Source organism: Pteropus medius, unplaced genomic scaffold, assembly GCF_902729225.1.
Source record: "Pteropus medius unplaced genomic scaffold, Ma_sr-lr_union100, whole genome shotgun sequence".
In the NCBI taxonomy this organism is placed as follows: domain Eukaryota; kingdom Metazoa; phylum Chordata; class Mammalia; order Chiroptera; family Pteropodidae; genus Pteropus; species Pteropus medius.
In genome coordinates this window covers 12834723-12853065 of record NW_024354503.1, presented here as the reverse complement: position 1 = coordinate 12853065, position 18343 = coordinate 12834723, and the positions used below count along the sequence as shown (strand labels likewise).

The 18343-nt window shown below is 39.2% G+C and overlaps 1 protein-coding gene across 4 annotated transcripts in view; it reads right to left on the bottom strand.

The window, feature by feature from the left end:
- RCAN2 (regulator of calcineurin 2) overlaps positions 1-18343 on the bottom strand; it is a 233160-nt gene that overhangs the window by 6658 nt on the left and 208159 nt on the right. For all 4 annotated transcript variants that reach the window (XM_039854587.1, XM_039854586.1, XM_039854585.1 and 1 more), the window contains 2 exons: positions 16131-16304; positions 12530-12701 (listed from right to left, as the gene is read on the bottom strand). In XM_039854587.1, the coding sequence (XP_039710521.1) occupies positions 12530-12701; positions 16131-16304 (346 nt within the window). The remainder of the gene's footprint in view (positions 1-12529; positions 12702-16130; positions 16305-18343) is intronic.

Sequence of the window (18343 nt, the reverse complement as noted above, 5' to 3'; positions counted from 1 at the left end):
TTTTTTTTTCTCCTTTCTTTCCTTTTGGGCTTTAGCTTATTCTTCTACCATAAAGGCTGACGTCAATGCTGTCACTCTGAGCAGGGGCCAGCTGGGCTCAGTAGGGGACAAGGAGCCCATGGGCAGGTCTTGCCCCAGTGTAGTGAGTAGAGCCATGCAGAGCAGCACACCTTGCATAGGACAAGCAGAGTCACTTATCACACTCTCACTCCTCTAGTCCGTATTCCAACTATCCTTTCCTCTGTGGGCAGAAAGGAGGCCAAGACCAAAAGTCCTCAGAAAATGCATTGATCAGGGTTTTCCAACTACCGCCAAGAAACAAATTACCAGGCACGCAAAATGTAAAATCCTCTAGCATGTGGTCAAATGTTAAATCCTCATTCGGGTCTTTGGAACTGATGTAAGCTTGGCCTCTGCTCAAAATAGATGTAAGCGTGGACACTGTAGTTAAGTCACCAAGCACTACTCAATATCACTTTGAAACATTTCTCTGTCTGCTGCCTCCTCAAACTCTGCTTGTAATGACTTATCCATGGTTCACCTCCTCCCATCCAGAAGACTCTTAGCTGGTTTCTCACCACAGGAAGTAATCTTTCCTGTCAGAATAAACTTCCTAAAAGCATTAGGAAACTTCACTTTTTTGCTTACTAGTGATGTGACACTGAATGTTACATAACATTTCTAAGGCTCAGTTTTCCTAGTCAGTAAGATGGAAATAACCGCTACATAGCTGGGACATTATGAAATAAATATGTGTCAAACACTTTATATAGACTTCCTGAGAAGCATGATATAATTATTTAAGGTGATATTGTGGTCAGTGTTGCCCCCCCCCACAAAATAATTTTCAATATGATGAATGAATCCAGTCACGTTACACAATAGTTAAAGAATTATTAAAGAAGCAGCCGAATAATTGCAAAGAGCCCTTACTCAGTGGAGTATGTATTAGAAACAGAAATAAGGGGTGAACGGATCTCGCAGTTCAAATAATAGTGGGGTTTTATTAATTCTGAACCTCAAAATTGAATAATCTTTTTCCCCCTTGACCACTGCTGCATTTCTCTCCTCATTGGTAAGTTTCTCTCATTTTTTTCTTTCTTCTCATCCATTTCCACACTTCTATTCCCATGAGAAGGAAAATCTTAAGTTGCCTTTTTAATGAGATCTCTGATTTTCTTTTTCTAAGACAGTGTGAATCATATATTTATAATGCTTGATTATAGTACCTTTTATATTATTCATTAGTTATTTTATCTGGTAATTTCTTATATTCCAAACCGCCGAAGCCAGGACTTCAACTTTGTGATTGCTGCAGCTTACAGTGCATGTTAAGTGCTCAATAAATATGCTATTTATTTATAAAAGCATTAAGCGTAACCATTTATGACCTACTTATGTAATGTCCAGTACATACACATATATAAATTTTTCTCCTCTAGTTAAACTAGTATAAGTTTTAGCCTTTCAACTGAACTGAAAACTATTTATGGGCAGCTATTTCTCTTATTTTCAGTATGCATTCAGTGCTAGGATATAGGAGATGTCATAGAAACTTGCCATCTGCCTTAAATATAACAACTATTGACTGAGCACTTACCAAATGCCAGACACAGCTTTAAGTACTTCTGTAAGTTAGATATTTAATTATGACAGCAATTCTGTAACGTGGGTTTTATAATGTCTAGTTTATATAGGGAGAGGGTCAGATCATCACATAGGTAGTAAACGACAGAGCCAAGAGTCGATGAAACTCAGTCAAATCCTGTCTGACTTCAAAGAATGTGCTCATACTCACTCTCCAGCCCTGCTTCTCGTTATTCACACTGTTTTCATATTCTACAAGAGACTCTACTGAAAGAGAGCCTAGTTTTAACTTTTACTTTTAATACTTTTTCATGGCAACTCATATTTTTAGTGAATATTGGTTCTCTAGCTAAAGAAAGTCTATTGATTCCTTTTGCATCTTGCCTCCTTTTGTTTGGCCAATTGCTAGTTTTTCTAGGCATGGTCTCCTTGACAACGAATTTTCTCAAAGGACAATGCTTAATGAATTATAAAAATAAAAGGAATATAAATTATATAGACTGAGTTAATTCATCTCTTTTATGGTAGCTTTGGACTTTGAAAAAAGATTTTCTCTGTTTCCTTCTTTAACTTTATTATCTCTCATGTTAAAGGTGAATTCTCAATAGGAAAGTGATGTGTTGTATCAGATTGATTGTGCTTTGCAAATATGGTCATAATATCTCCTGCCCAACATTATTCTTCGAGAACCTAGAACCTTGCCACTCCTTAATCAAGGACTGTCCCCCATGTGTTTCCTCCTCTCGAATCTGGGCAGGCCTTTATGACTGTCTTGACTAATACAGTATGGCAGAAGTAACCAGTGTGACTTCTGAGTTAGGTCACAAAAATGCCATGTACTTGCACCTTGCTCTGTCAGAATGCTCACTCCTAGAACCTCACCTCCATGCTGTAAGGAAGCCCAAGCAGCCCATGAAGAAGCTCACATGGAGAGAAACCAGGTTCCCTGACCCACGGACTGTCTGAGCTCTCAGCCAACAGACACCTACCAGCCACGTGAGCGAACCATTTTGAAAGTTGATTCACCAGTCCCCAGCTGAGCAACAACATATGCACGAAGCAGAGATGAGCTGTCCCCCTGAGCCCTGCCCCAAAAGCCGACTTGGGAGCAAAATAAACGATTGTGGTTTTAAGTCCTTCATTTTCGGCTAGTTTGTTACATAGCAATTGATAAGTAATGGGTCATACGAGTTCCCTTTGTTTGGAAGCAAGCTAAGCCACTACACTTGAGTTGAAATCAACTACCTTTTAGCATTCTTTCTTCTTTTTCCCCTGCTCAAGTGCTGTGTTAGAGTGGGTGCTTCACTAGTCCCAGTGGTTCCTAGCATGTGGAGGGAGCCCCATTAACATACCACAGGGACCTCTCTCTCTGGTCCCTCCCATACTCCTCTCTGGTAGAAGAGGAGTGACACCTGATGGGTAACTTTGGGAAAAGAGACTGGAAATGCTCGATTCCCCCGCTCCCGCCTTCTTCTTTGAGCCAGCCCTGCCTGCAAAGGGCCTGTGCTCTGCTCTCAGCCATGTGCTAATAAGCACAGCAGAAAAGACATCGCCTTGTGTGGGGCAGCCTGACATTTTCCATCTATGTGACAGGGTAAGTCAAACTGCGTAGTTCTGGATTTCAGCATCAGGAAGCTGCAGCTCGACTAAACCACATTCTCAGCTGTAGTTTTTCATCAGACACAAAGCTGGCATTATTGAGCTCATCTGTCATACTTCTTAACTAACTCTCAGTGAGTTCTGAGCCAAACGAGGAAAAAAACACGTGTCTGTTATTAATCTACAGAGAATTTTAAGAATGGGTGATGGCTTATCAAGGCAAGTGCTAGGACATTTCTAACAGAACCCTTGAACGGAACGGTGCTGGGCTGTTTGCTGAGCACTAAACATTCGTTTGGATTAAGAGCCCTTTATATTTGATTAAGAAGAATGGAAATGCCAATATTAAAATAACTTTAGACTTGGTTATGCTTAAAAGGCACTGCAATCCTCTACTCACTATTTTTTACCGTGTCATTTTTTTTTTCAGGAGGAAGTGGGAACATCAGTCCTGATCTATGAAATAAGTAAAATGGAATTTCTATGTGTGTTACTTTTATAGAACATGCTGCCTATTGGTGAGATTAAACACAGAGATTGGGGGAAGAGTTCAGAATGATTTGAAATGTGCTTGAAAGGTGTTCGCATTTAGATTTCCTTTCCCTTCACATGTTAGGTTTAAGGCTTAATCAAATTTGGCAGGCGGAGAAGGCCTACAAGGCTGCCAAGCCCCAGTGTGCTGCTCCCTTGTCATTTGTAGAGACCGCGCAGGTGCCTGACACTGATCCAGCTCTCAGACACCTGGGAGAGGTGGGAAAGAGAGTGACATGCTGGAAGCAGGGAAGGCGTGAGGAGTGAGGGGTGAGGAGTGACCTACCCTTCCTTCCCTCTCCCCTGGCATTGGCCGGTATTTGAGCTCACTGTGTCTTTTAGCCCTCTGTCAATCCTGGGGTAATGCTGGTTTGGTTGGGGGCCAAAAGTGTTCCTCAAGAGAAGGGCTGAGTTATAGCAAAAAACATCAGGAAATTTTCCAAAGCTGCACATCCCTCCCATCCAGATATGCTAGTTAACACTATATTTAAGTTATCTACTGGCAATCTTGTCTTCCCATATTTTTCCAAAGAGAAGGAAAGAGTGTGTGTGTGTGTGTGCGTGGTGCGTGTGCGTGTGTGTGTGTGTGTGTGTGTGTGATAATTGTGTGTGTGTGTGTGTGTAGGGGGAAGGGAGTTAGGTGTACTCCAATTCTCTGTACTGTCCACCGTTCTCTCTCTTCTACTCTCTCTTCCACACTGGTACCTCCAACTCCTTACTAGGCACCCCTTGCCTCTATGTCTCTGTCACATTTGAGAACCACATGATAAATAGTGCTAAAGTATAATTAGTGTGTTTCTCAAATAAGGGTGCTATACTCCCAGTGGTGTCTGGAAATGTGATGGAATTTTTTTTTTTTCTCATAGGGTCGGGTTGGGTGTGGAAACTGGCATTTAGTAGGTGAGGCCCAAAAATGCTAAATGTACTGCAATGTGTAGGACTGTCAGTTCCAAAATATCATGTTGAGCCAAGAGCTTAACATAGGCACTTAGATTTTAATAGGAAACTAAGATATGGTTTAAAAACCAAGCGTCAATAAATAGGTAATGTACACGAGTATTTACTATGTCCAGGGCTAGATATATGGATGTGTATAGATGATCTCATTTGAAGCTCCCAACAATCCAATTTTACCCTTCAGGAAGCCGAGGCACAGAGAGCTTAAGAAAGTTTCCAAAGTTCACATAGCTACTGAAAGGTAGAGTCTGGATTCAAAGTCACATCCATGATGTTTCTTAATCATCATCCTAAAGCAAGAAAAATACGTCTCTTCATGTTGGAGCTTCATTCATAGCTACAAAAAAGAGAAGGTATTCCAGGGCAGAGCAACTTATTGGAAACTTAAAATCACGGCTATCTGGTAGCTGCCTGTTCACAAGATCAGTATGAGAGTGGAAAAAGAACTATTTTCTAAATAGGAGTAGAAAGAAGGATTTAGGATTAAAAGAAATATTGCAGAGAGGAAAAGATATTCCAGAGAGGGAAGTCCTTTGCAAAATTTTTTCTCTCTGATTCTTTTGTGTTTCCATGAGCTCATATTTATCTTGGTAAGTCCTGCGGGAAAACATTATAGGTAGACTTGAAGGCTGGATCAATTACTGAAGAGCAACTCTGCCCCTTTTCCTTTGTGCAGCAGCTATTTCTATCAAAGAATGCCTCTAAGCCTGGGTGCCAAGAGTATAAAGTAAAGCACACACCAACTCAAATATTTCATTGGAAGTTCAGAGAACAGGCCCATTTAAACCACCACCCCCACCACCACAAAGGGCACGCTCATCGCTCTTACTGGCTGGTAGACACCATTCTGAGTGCTTTACATATCTCGATTCATACACTAGCAGAGGAAACATATCTCTGAGGGTACCCTGCTCAGAGCAGAAGGGTCACCACCATGAATTTGATAGTTTCGATGCGCCAGCCCTTGGGCTAAGTGCTTTACATATATTAATTATTCCATCTCCAAGATGACCTTGCAAGTTGTCGAATAATCACCATTAAGAAAAATGCAGAGGGTGAAGTAAATTGCTCAAGGTCACCACAAACAAGTGGTGGAGCCAGGATTCCAATCCCGGCCTGCCAAGGTCAAAGCATATTGCCTCTGATGTTTAGGAATAAGGTTGAGATAGTGCAGAAAAGACATCAGGGCTACACATCATAGACTTCCCTGCCTCAGTAGGTCTAGTATGAAAATAGATCTAGTGACCTATTTTCCTATAATAAGAAAATATCAACATGAATGATTGGAGTCTTCCCCCATGCCCCCATCCTCAGTCCTGACCAACATCAAAGTAGGAAACAGAAGGAGTTCTTGGTAAGATGAAGAGCGGGGTGGAGAGAGAGAGAGAGAGAAAGAGAATACTTCTACAGTTTCATTCTGAGGTGCTCTGCTTCAATAAAAGAAAGTTTGCTCATCTTCTGGGGATTTCCATCTAAGACTGGATTAGTATAGCCATTTGTCTTTATTCCCTGCTGAATCACTTAGGATCTAAAGTACTTTATAGAGACAACTGATTGACTGAGGACATGAATTAGTGGATCAGACAAGATGTGGAGCCCTAGAAAAAAGGTCAGAGTAAGAACAGGTGGGAATGTCAAGGGAGACCAGAGGAGAAGGGTTCTCTGAAGCTTGTGAGGAGAGGCTCGCCCACGTAGGGTGAGAAGAAAGTGGCCAACATTAAAGAAGAAAGAGCTGTCTGTCTGAGCTCTCTGTGTGCTTGGTAACAGAGTCATGAGGTTTTTCTCTCTGGGAATGGTTACCCTGTTCTACTTTCCCAATATTAGGGACCAGGCTAAGGGAATAGCTATCAGATGAGCGAGCACACTCGTATTTTGGTCACGTGTCTTTTTTATTTTCTACAATGTGCATATTTTACCTGGGAAACAAAAAAAAGAAGTATTTCATACTGCTACTCCATAATGATTAAAAATAATTGTGGAGTATATGCTGAGAAGAAAAGCCCCTTAAAATTTTTCCAGGGAAAAGTCTTCAAAAGGAGATGGAAAATTATGAGCATGTGTTCCAGGATCTGAAATCTGCGTCCCTTTGGAGGAATGATACATAGAGACTGCACTAACTGGCACTCTGGAGACTGGCTGTTTTATTTGCGTTTCATATCTGTGATCAGAAAATAGCAATTGTTAAGCAAGAATAGAGTCTTATATAATAGTCATACCACATGCACTCAAAACATAAGTGTCCATCTATATTTTAAAAACGGAATTTTCTGTACCTTTTGAATCAATGAGCCTGGAATAGAAAATGTTTCTTCCTTTTAAGTTACTGAATTAAAGAAATATATTTTCCATTTGGAGGAAACAATATATATCAAGCAGCAAAATGGCAAGATTGCTTTACTATGGCATGTTTTGATGGAGAAGAATTTGGAAAAAATCTAAATATAGCAGATGTACGCTATTTGAAACTCGAGCTCCGTTTTTAAGCCTTCCTCTGCAGTTAACTAAAATTGATCTCCCTAACAAGAGCTAAAAATAGCAGGTGGAAAAAAGGGAATAGACAATGACTTTTCATATCACTCCCTGCAGGCATTTTCAGTGACAATGAACACGACCTTCCAGAGCCATTCTGGAGAGAGGAACAAAGGCTGGCATTTCACATCCCACTTCTGATTTACCACCCATTTAGTACAGTGTACATCTCTATTTTGCCATTTTTGCTGATTGGTATAGATAAGCGGTTTTGCCAGGCTGGGTTTTGTTTTTCCTATATTGTTTTACATCCAAAAAGAACACAGCACTATATTCTTTCTGGAGTCAGGAACAAAAGGGTATTACACAATAAACCAAAATAAATATTCAATTCATTCTTCACCTGGTCAAAGCGCATTTTATTTGATGGGCCTCTCAAAATTCACCGGGAGGACTAATACAAATGTGGAAAGCTTCTGTTTTATAGAGATGATGACTGTCCTTTAAACAGAACAGAGGAAGATAAATTCTGATCTGCATGTCCCAGTGGATAAAAGAAGAAAACATCCAACATGCCCTAAAGAACAGGTGCAGTGGATATGTTTTTTGTTTGGAGGGTAGTGCCAATAAGTAGAGAAACGAAATTGGGAGGACTAAAATGTGTAAGTTGTTTTGTATTTTTAAAATTTTCTTTTGCAACAGTCTTGAATTTCTTCTGGAGAAACTAATTTTACTCTTTAAGAAATATCTGTGGTTTCTCAAGCTTTTGATTCCTCAGTCTAGTTCTTGCCAGGGGTAGAGGGAGATATTTTAACTTACCAGCTGTGCAGCCCTGGGCAAGTTACTTAATCATTCTTTGCCTTACATTCCCCAGCTGTATAAACAAAGAGAATAACAATGCCTGACTCAAAGAGATGTTGTAAGCATTGAATGAGGACGGTGTTTAAAACAGTGTCTGCCTGATACACAGTAAGCCCTCTATGTAAGTTTTAGCCATTGTTTCTATTTAAGTACCCCTGCCTTTCCCTAATTTTCTGTTTTACTTACTTCTTGGATCTAAAATAGAACACACAGTCATGGGGACAATGATTAAAATGTTTGAAATTGAGCTCTCAAATTTTCCACAATATGAACTTGTTTCCACTATGATTAATAGAACTGAGAGATGCTTCTCCAGTGTTATGTGGCCCTGGTCTCACGTTGTAACATCCTGTTAGGGATTTTAAAAGAAACCCACAGGTTTGAGTTCATCATGGTTCCTTTATAATTGCATTGTTCTGTCTGTGCTTGTTTCAGGAGCCTCTCTAGAAGTTCCAGAGTCAGCAGTGTTCCTTTCTTAAAGAACAAGGGTATTGTTTTACCTCTGCTTGTCTGAGCCCAGTCCTGTGTCCTCACCTGCACATTTATCCTTCATGAAAGGGTCTTAATAATGCACATCACTGCCTCCTGTCTGCAGCTAGACATAATAAAGCTCCCATAAGCCAGCCGTTTTGCTGACGTGACCCTGAGCCTGTGGACTTCTTTTCCTGAATGCCAGCTCAAGGATGTACTTTCTTTAGACTCACTTTTTCTCAGCATCTTCAGATTTCTGCCTCTATACCAATTTAGTGCTCGTAATCACTCCCGTGAAGCAAAACTCCATTCTTTTGATCATTTGAGTTGCTTTTCCTTGGTCTCTTTCTAGTTTATTTCTGAACTCCTGAAACTGAGATCATTATCCTTTAACATGAATGAGTTATAATTTGTTACTAAAATGATTCTGCCAAAGGATTAAAAATGAATTTTACTAATTTTTATCTCAAATAGAATGTTGGAAGTCTTCTTGTCAGAGAAAACATTAATTTAGTGCTGCTGGTTCCGTCTGCCTAAAGCCATAAGAAAGCAACAATTTGCCAGTGAAGAAATTATCTCTAGGCAGGCTAATAACTTCATTCATTCATTCATTCATTCATTATTTATTTATTGAGCACCTACCATGTGCAAGATGCCATCAGGCACTGGGAATACCAAAATGAATACAATATGCATTCTCCCTTCAAAAAGTAGAAGAGAGAGTAAGTTGAACAATAGAAAATTACCATAAGAAGAAGTGAGTATTTGTGAAGGAGCAGCTCCTTGCCTTGGCATCTCACTGGGAAGGAGGCAGGGATGCGGGTGGGGAGAATGCAGGGTGTGGCCTTTGCTCCCTCATCTTTGCAAGTGAAATAGCTGGCAGAGGCCAGGTGACTACTGTAACCTCTGTGATATTTTCAACTCAATTGATGCATACAAATCATTCATCTGTGTAGGGTGAAGAAGGACACAGGAAAAGGACAAATGGATAACCAAATATAGAGAAACAGCTTCAAATTACTGTCAAGGAATGGAGAGAAAAGTATCCCAGGGAATACATCCAAATTGTAGCTGTTCCCTGGGACACAATATCGGTCATTCTTAAAAAGCAGGAGACCTTCAAATTCACTCTTGCTCATGTAGTACATCGGCCCTCATTTACATACTTATCAGACCCTGGGTCAGGCTTTCTGCAAGTTATAGTGGGGTTAGAAATAACTGTCAATGCAGGGTTAGGATAAATGTTGTGCCCTTGTCAGAGCAGAGTAAGACTAAAGTCCACTGAAGAAGCCACTTATAGAAGGCCATTGGATGTGGCCAAGTGAGGAGTCAGAAGAGCCAGCTTTGATATTTGCCTCTGCCACCAACCAGCTGTGTCAGCTTGAGCTAGTATGCTCATCACTCAGCACAGTATTCTGATCTGTAAAATAGGGATATCAATTGTTCCTATCTCTATGCTTATTGCACGGCAGAGCACTTCAGAAATGGTAGACATACATTTAATTGGTAAGGAAAAGGTTAGCAGCACAATTAAGGTAAAAGTCACGCATTTTTAAAAATTTTGTTGATAAGTTATTCGCAGCTCTACAAAGAACCCCCTTTTCTTAATCTGCCTCTAAAAGACCATTTCATTCCTCCTCCTCCCTCCTTAGTGCCAGGCTCTGTGAGCATCCCTTCTGAGGCTGAATTCCCATTCCGTCTGTCCCTTCTGCCTCCATCAATTCCACTGGTCCCTGGGAGTGGCTTCCAGACCTGGACTCAGGTCCATTAGCCAGTGAGGGTGTGTGAGACTTCCCCTTATCTTGTTTTTGCATTAAGCTTTGCGCATATTAACTACAAATGAATTTTCTTTCCCGTTCTGAATAAAAAATGATTTGATTTTACTGAATTATCAGCTCAAAGTGAGTGGACCGGAGGCCAGCTGGAGTCTGCTGGTCAGAAAATCTGACTCAGCCTAAGCGTCCTGTACAAAGAGTGAAGCAAAGAGAGCACTGCATTGGACGCCTTGTCCTTGGCAAGTTATTTCTCACCATCTCTGGGCTTCTGGGTTTCTCTCCTCTAAAATGCAAGTTGGCCAATGACTCGTAGGTCTTCTAGCCAAGACCTTAGTGATCTGATGAAGACCTCTGTTTGCTGACATTCAAAACAATTGCGCAAAGTGTTAAAACGTGTTCTTGTTACTATCTGTAACAAGAATCAAACAGGCAGCTCCAAGGACCTTGGCTCTAATCAGTCCATTTTGGGCAGGGGTGGGGCAGGGAGGAGGGGTGCTTGCCTGCTTCTGAAATGTCCTGAATTACTGTCAGAAATGGTTTTACAAGGCTCGACTTGAGCAGACTCAACTTATTTTATACACTTGACATTTATCTATATCATAGACCCAGCTCTTCTCAGAGAGTACACAAACTCAGGATTCCTGTATGTGAACCAGACTTTCAAGAAAATCACATTTCACACATATCTCCCTTATTTTTATATTGCTACTTTCATCGGCCCATTTTAGTTAGATGCCTACTGCTTCTCACAATGACTCTTTGATGGTAAAACTGTCTTTGATGGCCATTTTAAAGGCCCTAAAAGCTAAGTGACTTGATAGTGATTACAAAGAAATCCCCAAGGAGCTCATTCTTGAGACTCCTATAATTCAGCTTTCAGACCACACATGGGACAGCAAGTACCTCTCTTGTAAGAAGTGCTTTATTAAATCAGCCTCATTCCGATTGGAGGACTGACCAGCTGTTCCTGCTTTGCTTGGGAATTTCCTGGTTTTAGCACTGAAAGTACCCAGGAACCCCTGAGTTCTGGATGAACCAGGAGAGTGAGTCACTCTAATACTCAGGTTTCTCAAATTTCAGTATATGCAAGAATGAACACATGTGATGATTAAAATTGCAGATTTCTGAGGTAGGTGATTCTGGTCCAAATGTTTTCCTGACCATACTAAAGAATACTGGTAAGTCTTATAAATTTGTCATCCATGGCATTTGGCATTTGACTACTCGTTGTTCTAGAACTCATCAGCACCTCAGTATCATGTGGGAGCTTTTGAAAAATACTGGTGCCTGGACTTGACCCAAATCATTAAAATTAGAATCTCCCGGAGTATAGTCAAGGCATTGGGATTATATTTTTAAAGTCCCCTCTCACATCAGGAGAACTACCAGTAGATGGGGCAGATGCAATGGCCATTACTTACCTTGAGATCCACAGTGTCTAAACCTTCAGCAGGCAACTGGCTGCAGCCCCTCCACTTCCCACCATTCCCCCTACTGCTATAATACAGGACACATACTTTGGAGTGCAAGGTGGCAACATTTGCTGAAATTGAGGACACTATCACTTCTAGGTATAAAACATAAAGAAACTTTTGGATAAGTGCAAAGGAGATATGTATGAGAATGTTAAACTATAGCTTTGATTGTAATGACAAGAAACTGAAAACAATCTAAATGTCTAGCAACCCGAGATTGGATGAATATGAGTGTGATGGTATATTCACCCAACAGAATACAATATTGCCGTGAAAATGAGTGAATCAGAGATACATATACCAGCGTTGGAACAAAGTTACCATAAGATTTTTCTAGTTAGAGTCTATTGTGACCAACTCCTTGGAGACTTACAGACTTCACTTTGGCAAGCAGATTGTCCTTTAGCACAGGGTCCCTGATATCAGTAACACATGGTTGCATAGCACAGAAAGCCTCATGCCGGCTGGTAGAGCTCATTTTGCCTGTTCTCAGGAAACAAATTTCTTTTGGTATAGAGAGAAATTCTATAAGAATTAGGTAGCTCTTTGCAATCTTAAAATATCTGCATTGCAATCTAGAAGTTTCACAGACTGACATTTTAGTACTGGTTCCTGAATTGCTTTTAAACAGGTACAATTCTGATGCTGCATTCTCATTCATCATCCTCTCATTGGCCACACATAGCAATAAATCCATTAGAAATGAAAATGTGTCCTTGAACCCAGGATTTCAAGGTTGTTAATCTTATTTGGCTTTTCTAGGTTGCTGACAAATGTTTATTTTTAAACGGCTACAGAGCTTACCTGGTCCTAGTTTGGCCACGGCATAGAGGAGGTCGTAGTTGAGGACTGGCGTGGCATCGCTGATGGGCTGCCAGCCAACGGGAGGAGATGCAGGGGGTGAGATGAGAAACTGTTTGGCGGGCTGCGGTGGAGCCAAATGAAGTTTGTCTCCGTCTGTCTCTGGAGTCTGAACCTTTCGAATAGAGTAGAAATGAAGACATATGATTTATTACGGCCTCAGGTGTGCTATGTTGGTACACTAAGATACAGAGCCTCACTTTTAGCCTGTGACAAAAGAAGCAATGACCCAGGCTATAATAATAATTATTACTTACCTCACCGCACATGCTCAATTATCTTATTTCGTCCTTAAAACAGTGAATCTCAGCCTTTAGTGTACATCAGAATTACCTGGAAAGCTTATTAAAACACAGATTGCTGAGCCCCCTCCTGGAGTCTCTGATTCAGTAGATATGGGTTGGGGGCCAATAATTTGTATTGCTAACCAGTTCCTGATGCTGACGCTGTCGGTCTTCAAATCTACCTTTTCCTACTATCCTCTTTTCCTCCCTTTCTTTCTTCCTGCTCTCTCTCTCTCTCTCTCCTCCCTCCCTCTCTCTCTCTCTTTCTCTCTCTCTCTCTCTCTCTATCCTCTCTCTCTCTCTTTCAGTTGACGTGAAATTCACATAACATGGAATTATCCATTTCAAAGCAAACAATTTGGTGGCCTTTAGTATGTGCCCAAGGTTGTGCAACCACCACTTCTATTTGGATCCAAAGCATTTTCATTACCTTAAAGGAAAACTTGCATCCATTAAACAGTTACTACCACTTCTGTCTCAAGTCAGAACCTGGAAACCACCGATACGCTTTCTGCCTCTCTGAATTTACCTATTCTGGACATTTCATATAAATGGAATCATAGAATATGTGACCTTTTGTGTTTAGTTTCTCCCATTTAGCATAATGTTTTCAAGGTTCATCAATGTTGTAGCATGTATCAAGACTTCTTATGGGTGAATAATATTCCATTGAATAGATAGATCGCAATTTAATCTATTTGCCCATTGATGGACATGTGGGTTGTTTCTGCCTTTTGGCTATTGTGTGTAGTGCTGCTATGAACATATGTGTATACATATTTGTTTGAGACTTATTTTTCATTCTTTTTGATATATACCTATGAGTGGAACTGCTGGGTCAGATGGTAACTCTATGTTTAACTTTTTAAGGAAAAAAGTCGGGTTTTAATAGATGAGAAAACAGATTTCTATAAGTCACACAAGTAATTAGCAACGTGGGATTTGGACATGGGTCTGACGTCAAAGTCTAAGTTTGATGTCAAAGTCTAAATTCTTTTTCTTTTTTAGTTTTTATTTTGTTTTATTGTGGTAAGAATACTTAGCATGCGAGCTACCCTCTTAACCAATTTGTAAATGTACAATATGTTATTATTGATTATAGGTACAATTTGGTACAGCAGATCGCTAGAGCTTATTCATCTTATTTTACTGAAATTTATACCCGTTGATTAAAAACTCCTCATTTTCTTTTCTTCCCAGTCCCTGGTAACCACCATTTCACTCTTTGGTTCTATGTATTTTAGATACTATTTTAGATACCTTACCTAAGTGGAATCATGCAATATATGTCTTTCTGTGACTGGCTTATTTCACTTAGCTAATGTCCTCAAGATTTATCCATGTGACATACTGCAGAATGTCCACACTACACAAAGTAATCTACAGATTCAATGCAATCCCTATTAAAATTCCAATGAAATTTTTTTATAGAAATAGGAAACAATAATTCTAAAATTTATACATAATCACAAATGACCACAAATCAGCACATTTCCTTATTTTAAAATATATTACAAAGCTATAGTAATCACAATGATATAATATTGGCATAAAGATGGACATGTACACGAATAGAACAGAATAGAGAGCTCACAAATAAATCTACACATATAGAGTCAACTGATTTTCAACATGGGTGTCAAAAATACACAATGAGAAAAGGACAGTCTCTTAGACAAATGGCGTTAACAAGATATCCGTATGCAAAAGGATGAAAATTAACATTATCTTACACCATACACAAAAATCAACTTGAAATGGATTAAAGACTTAAAATCTAATACCTGAATCTGTAAAACTCCCAGAGGAACGTATAGAGGAAAGGTTTCATGACATTAGACTTGGCAACGATTTCATGAACATGACACCAAAAACACAGGCAACAAAAACAAAAATAAACAATGGGACTATATCCAACTAAAAGTCTTCCATTCAGAAAAGGAAACAATCCACAGAGTGAAATGGTAATCCACAGAATGGGAGAAAATATTTGAAAACTATATATAGGTTAAGGGGTTAGTCTCCAAAATATATGAGGCAATCCTCTTAACTCAATAGTGAAAAAAATCAACAACTAATAACTCAATTAAAAAATGAGCTAAGGACTTAAATAGACATTTCTTCAAAGAAGACGTAAAAATGGCTAATAGGAATATGAAAAAAATGCTCAGTTCACTAATCATCAGGAAAATGTAAATCAAAATCACGAGATATTACCTCACACCTGTCAGGATAGTTAATTTTGAAAAAACAAAAGACAACAAGTGTTGACAAGGATTTGGAAAAATTGAAATCCTGTACACTGTTGGTGATTCCTCAAAAAATTAAAAATAGAGCCACAATATAATCCAGCAATTCCACTTTTAGGTATTTATTCCAAAGAATTGAAATTCAGCCTTTGAAAAGATATTAGCACTTCCATGTTCACTGCAGCACTATTCACAATAGCCAAGATGTGGAAATAACCCATCCATCAACAGATAAATGGATAAAGAAAGTGTAGTATATACATAAAATGGAATACTAATCAGCCCTAAAAAGAACCAAAGTCTATAGTCTTTTCACTGTATCATCTTTCCAAAGATGGAAACAATGTTTATTGACCAATAAGAGGTGGATCAAGATACCTAATGTTGAAATGAGGATACTGATGGAACATTATGTACACTGATTTTCTATGCCGTGGACTTTGTGTACCTTGCTAAGAATTACTATCTCTTTTTGGAATAGCCAGAATTTATTTTTGGATTAAAACACAAAATTGATTTCCATATGTTTGTAACCTTTTCTCATAAATGTGAATCACTGAAAAGGTATACAGTCCACTGTCATATAATTTAAATTTTAATTATAGCCCTTCCAGTAAGGTTAGGAGTAGTTATTAGAGCATTCTTGACAACTATTGGCTAGCATTTATTGTGCATTTACCAAATGCTAGGCACTTTAATACTTAATAATTAGTTTAATCTTCAAAACAACAGAACAGGGGTATATTTCATCATCTCCATTTCATTGATGAGGAAACTGAGAGCCTCTGAGTTACATAACTTACCCAGGGCCCAGGCTCTCAGCCTGCATAGCCTGCTTTCTAAACCTCTATGTTGTCCCTGCCTGGGAATCATAATATAGGATTTTTTATCCCAGTGGGCTAATTATAGACTACAAACGAATATGAAAGTAGAAAAGAGTTCCATTTACATTTTAAAAAGGAAGAAAATTACGTAGGGAAAATGGATTAACTTTAGAAAGAATTACCTTACCTGTGCAAAGTAGAGTTTTAATTTTTTCCCTCTGAACTGGGTTTCATGAAGCTCTATCCTGGCTCGGGCTGCAGATTTGGGATTGCTGAAGTTTATTCGGACACGTCTGAAACTCTTAAATAGCTGGAACGTCACACATTCATCATAAGTCCGAAACAGACCCTCAAATTTTTCCTGATAAAAACAAACACAGAGGAAAATCCATTGGTCCCATATTTTATATGATGCCTGATCTGACAAAAAAAAAAAGCCTAAGTATATAAATAGTCTATTCCTAACATAAAATTAAAACAAAACACCGGTTATGTATTTTTCTTTTCATCTGTCCATCTGATACCAGGTGCTAAACATGCCTGAGGATTCAGTTAAAGGACTCAAAATCTAGGTTCAGGAATCTGTAGAGGATAAGTGAATGAGGTCTGAAGTGCATGAAAAACCTGAAAATTATTCAAAATGCTGAGTAAGTTTCTGATATGTGTTTCTTTCAGGGGAGAGAGATCATAACTTTCACAAGGTTACCAAAGAACTCTATTATCTCCAAAATATTAAAGCTATTGAGCAAAGCATATGGTAGACTTTATTAGTAAGTCTCAATCTTGGAGGCACTTTTCTTGCCTAAAGACAGAGTTGAGAGCCCACACTCTCCAAACCCTTCTAGCCAGACAGTGCCATGTGATTAGTCCTGGTCAATGAAATGTATGTAGAGATAGGAAAAAGCCCTTGAGAAAATTTTCAGTCTCTTTCTCTGAAGACACCATGCGATCCAGACGATACAGGAGTCAGAAGCAGAAATTTTCCTCAGCCTGGGTCCATGAGTGGCTGTATGGAGTACAAACACCTTTCTCCCTACTCGCACTCCATCCTGTAGAAGACTTTGCCTTGACAAGGGGAAAAAAATGGACTTCTATTGCATTAAACCACTGAGATTTTGGGGTCCTTTTATTCCTGCACCATAACCAAGCCTATCACAACACAAAGCAATCATTTAAAATTTTTAATTCAATGCAATTTTTAATTCAATTGAATAAATCTTTATTAAATGCTCACTTTGTACAAGGCTTGGTTTTTAGGCTTTAGGAGGATACAGAGATGAGTACCATTTTGTTTTGACTCTCAATGATCTAATGATCTAATGTGAGAGGTAGACACAGAAACAAATAAGAGAATGCTCATATGACTTGGAAAGGCATAAAAGGAAAATTAGAGAATTTAAAATATATATGTATATATTAATACCATCTCTCTGGTGATTCTTAGCTTTAAAAATAATCCTTATTATAAGTAACAAAATCAGCGCATGTTAAGTTACTGTGTCTTCTTAATGGAAAATTGCCACCAAGGAAATAACTTTTATTAAAAAAAAAAAAGCTCTGATTCTTTTGCTTTCATAATAAAAGATATTTTGTCATAAGAATGAGTATAAGTGGGAATGAAGGTGCACAAAAGATTTAATACTGCAAGATTCATTGAATTTTGATTTGTAAAGGATCTAAGAGATAATTAACTCAACCTTTCCCTCCTCACCTGCATCATTTTACAAATCAGAACCCTGAGGTCTGAAGAGATAAGGACCTGTTCATGGCCACATGGCCAGTTAGTGGCAGAGCTATGACCTGGCCAATGTCCTTGTGACCCTGAATAGAGAGATGCTTTTAACTACAGAAAAAATTACACTGCCAGAATGAGAGAAAGAGAAAGTTGCTCTAAAAAGAGCAAGAGATGGATAGCAATCAAATGACCCAAGACTCTTATGTGACCACGTCTAAGAGGATCAATGAGGTGATACAGGGCTCTGAGTTTGCACAGGAAGAGGCTCCCACACAATAGAGAAGGTCTTCCTGCTTCTTGGGCATCCCGATGAGCTCATCTCAGACCCCCAAGTCCCTGGCTTGTGATCTTTCCAAATGCTGTTGCCCATTTCTGAGATTCCCCAGGATGTGGCCCGCCATAGTTTCCCCATTTTTGTCTCCTGTGTCTGCACATATTCTCTCTTTTATACCATGTCTATCCAGTCCAGAACATCAAACAATATACTCAAAGCATTTTTTAAGTTTTATGATACGTATGGAGATTTGAGGGTTTTTTCCTCCCCTTTTCAGACCCATTCTTACTCCCCTTACCCTATCAAGAGTGAAACAAGAGCCTCCTTTACTAATCCTTGGGTAGTTTTTCTTATCTCTCAAGGATGTGGATCAGCCAACAACCAGGCCTGG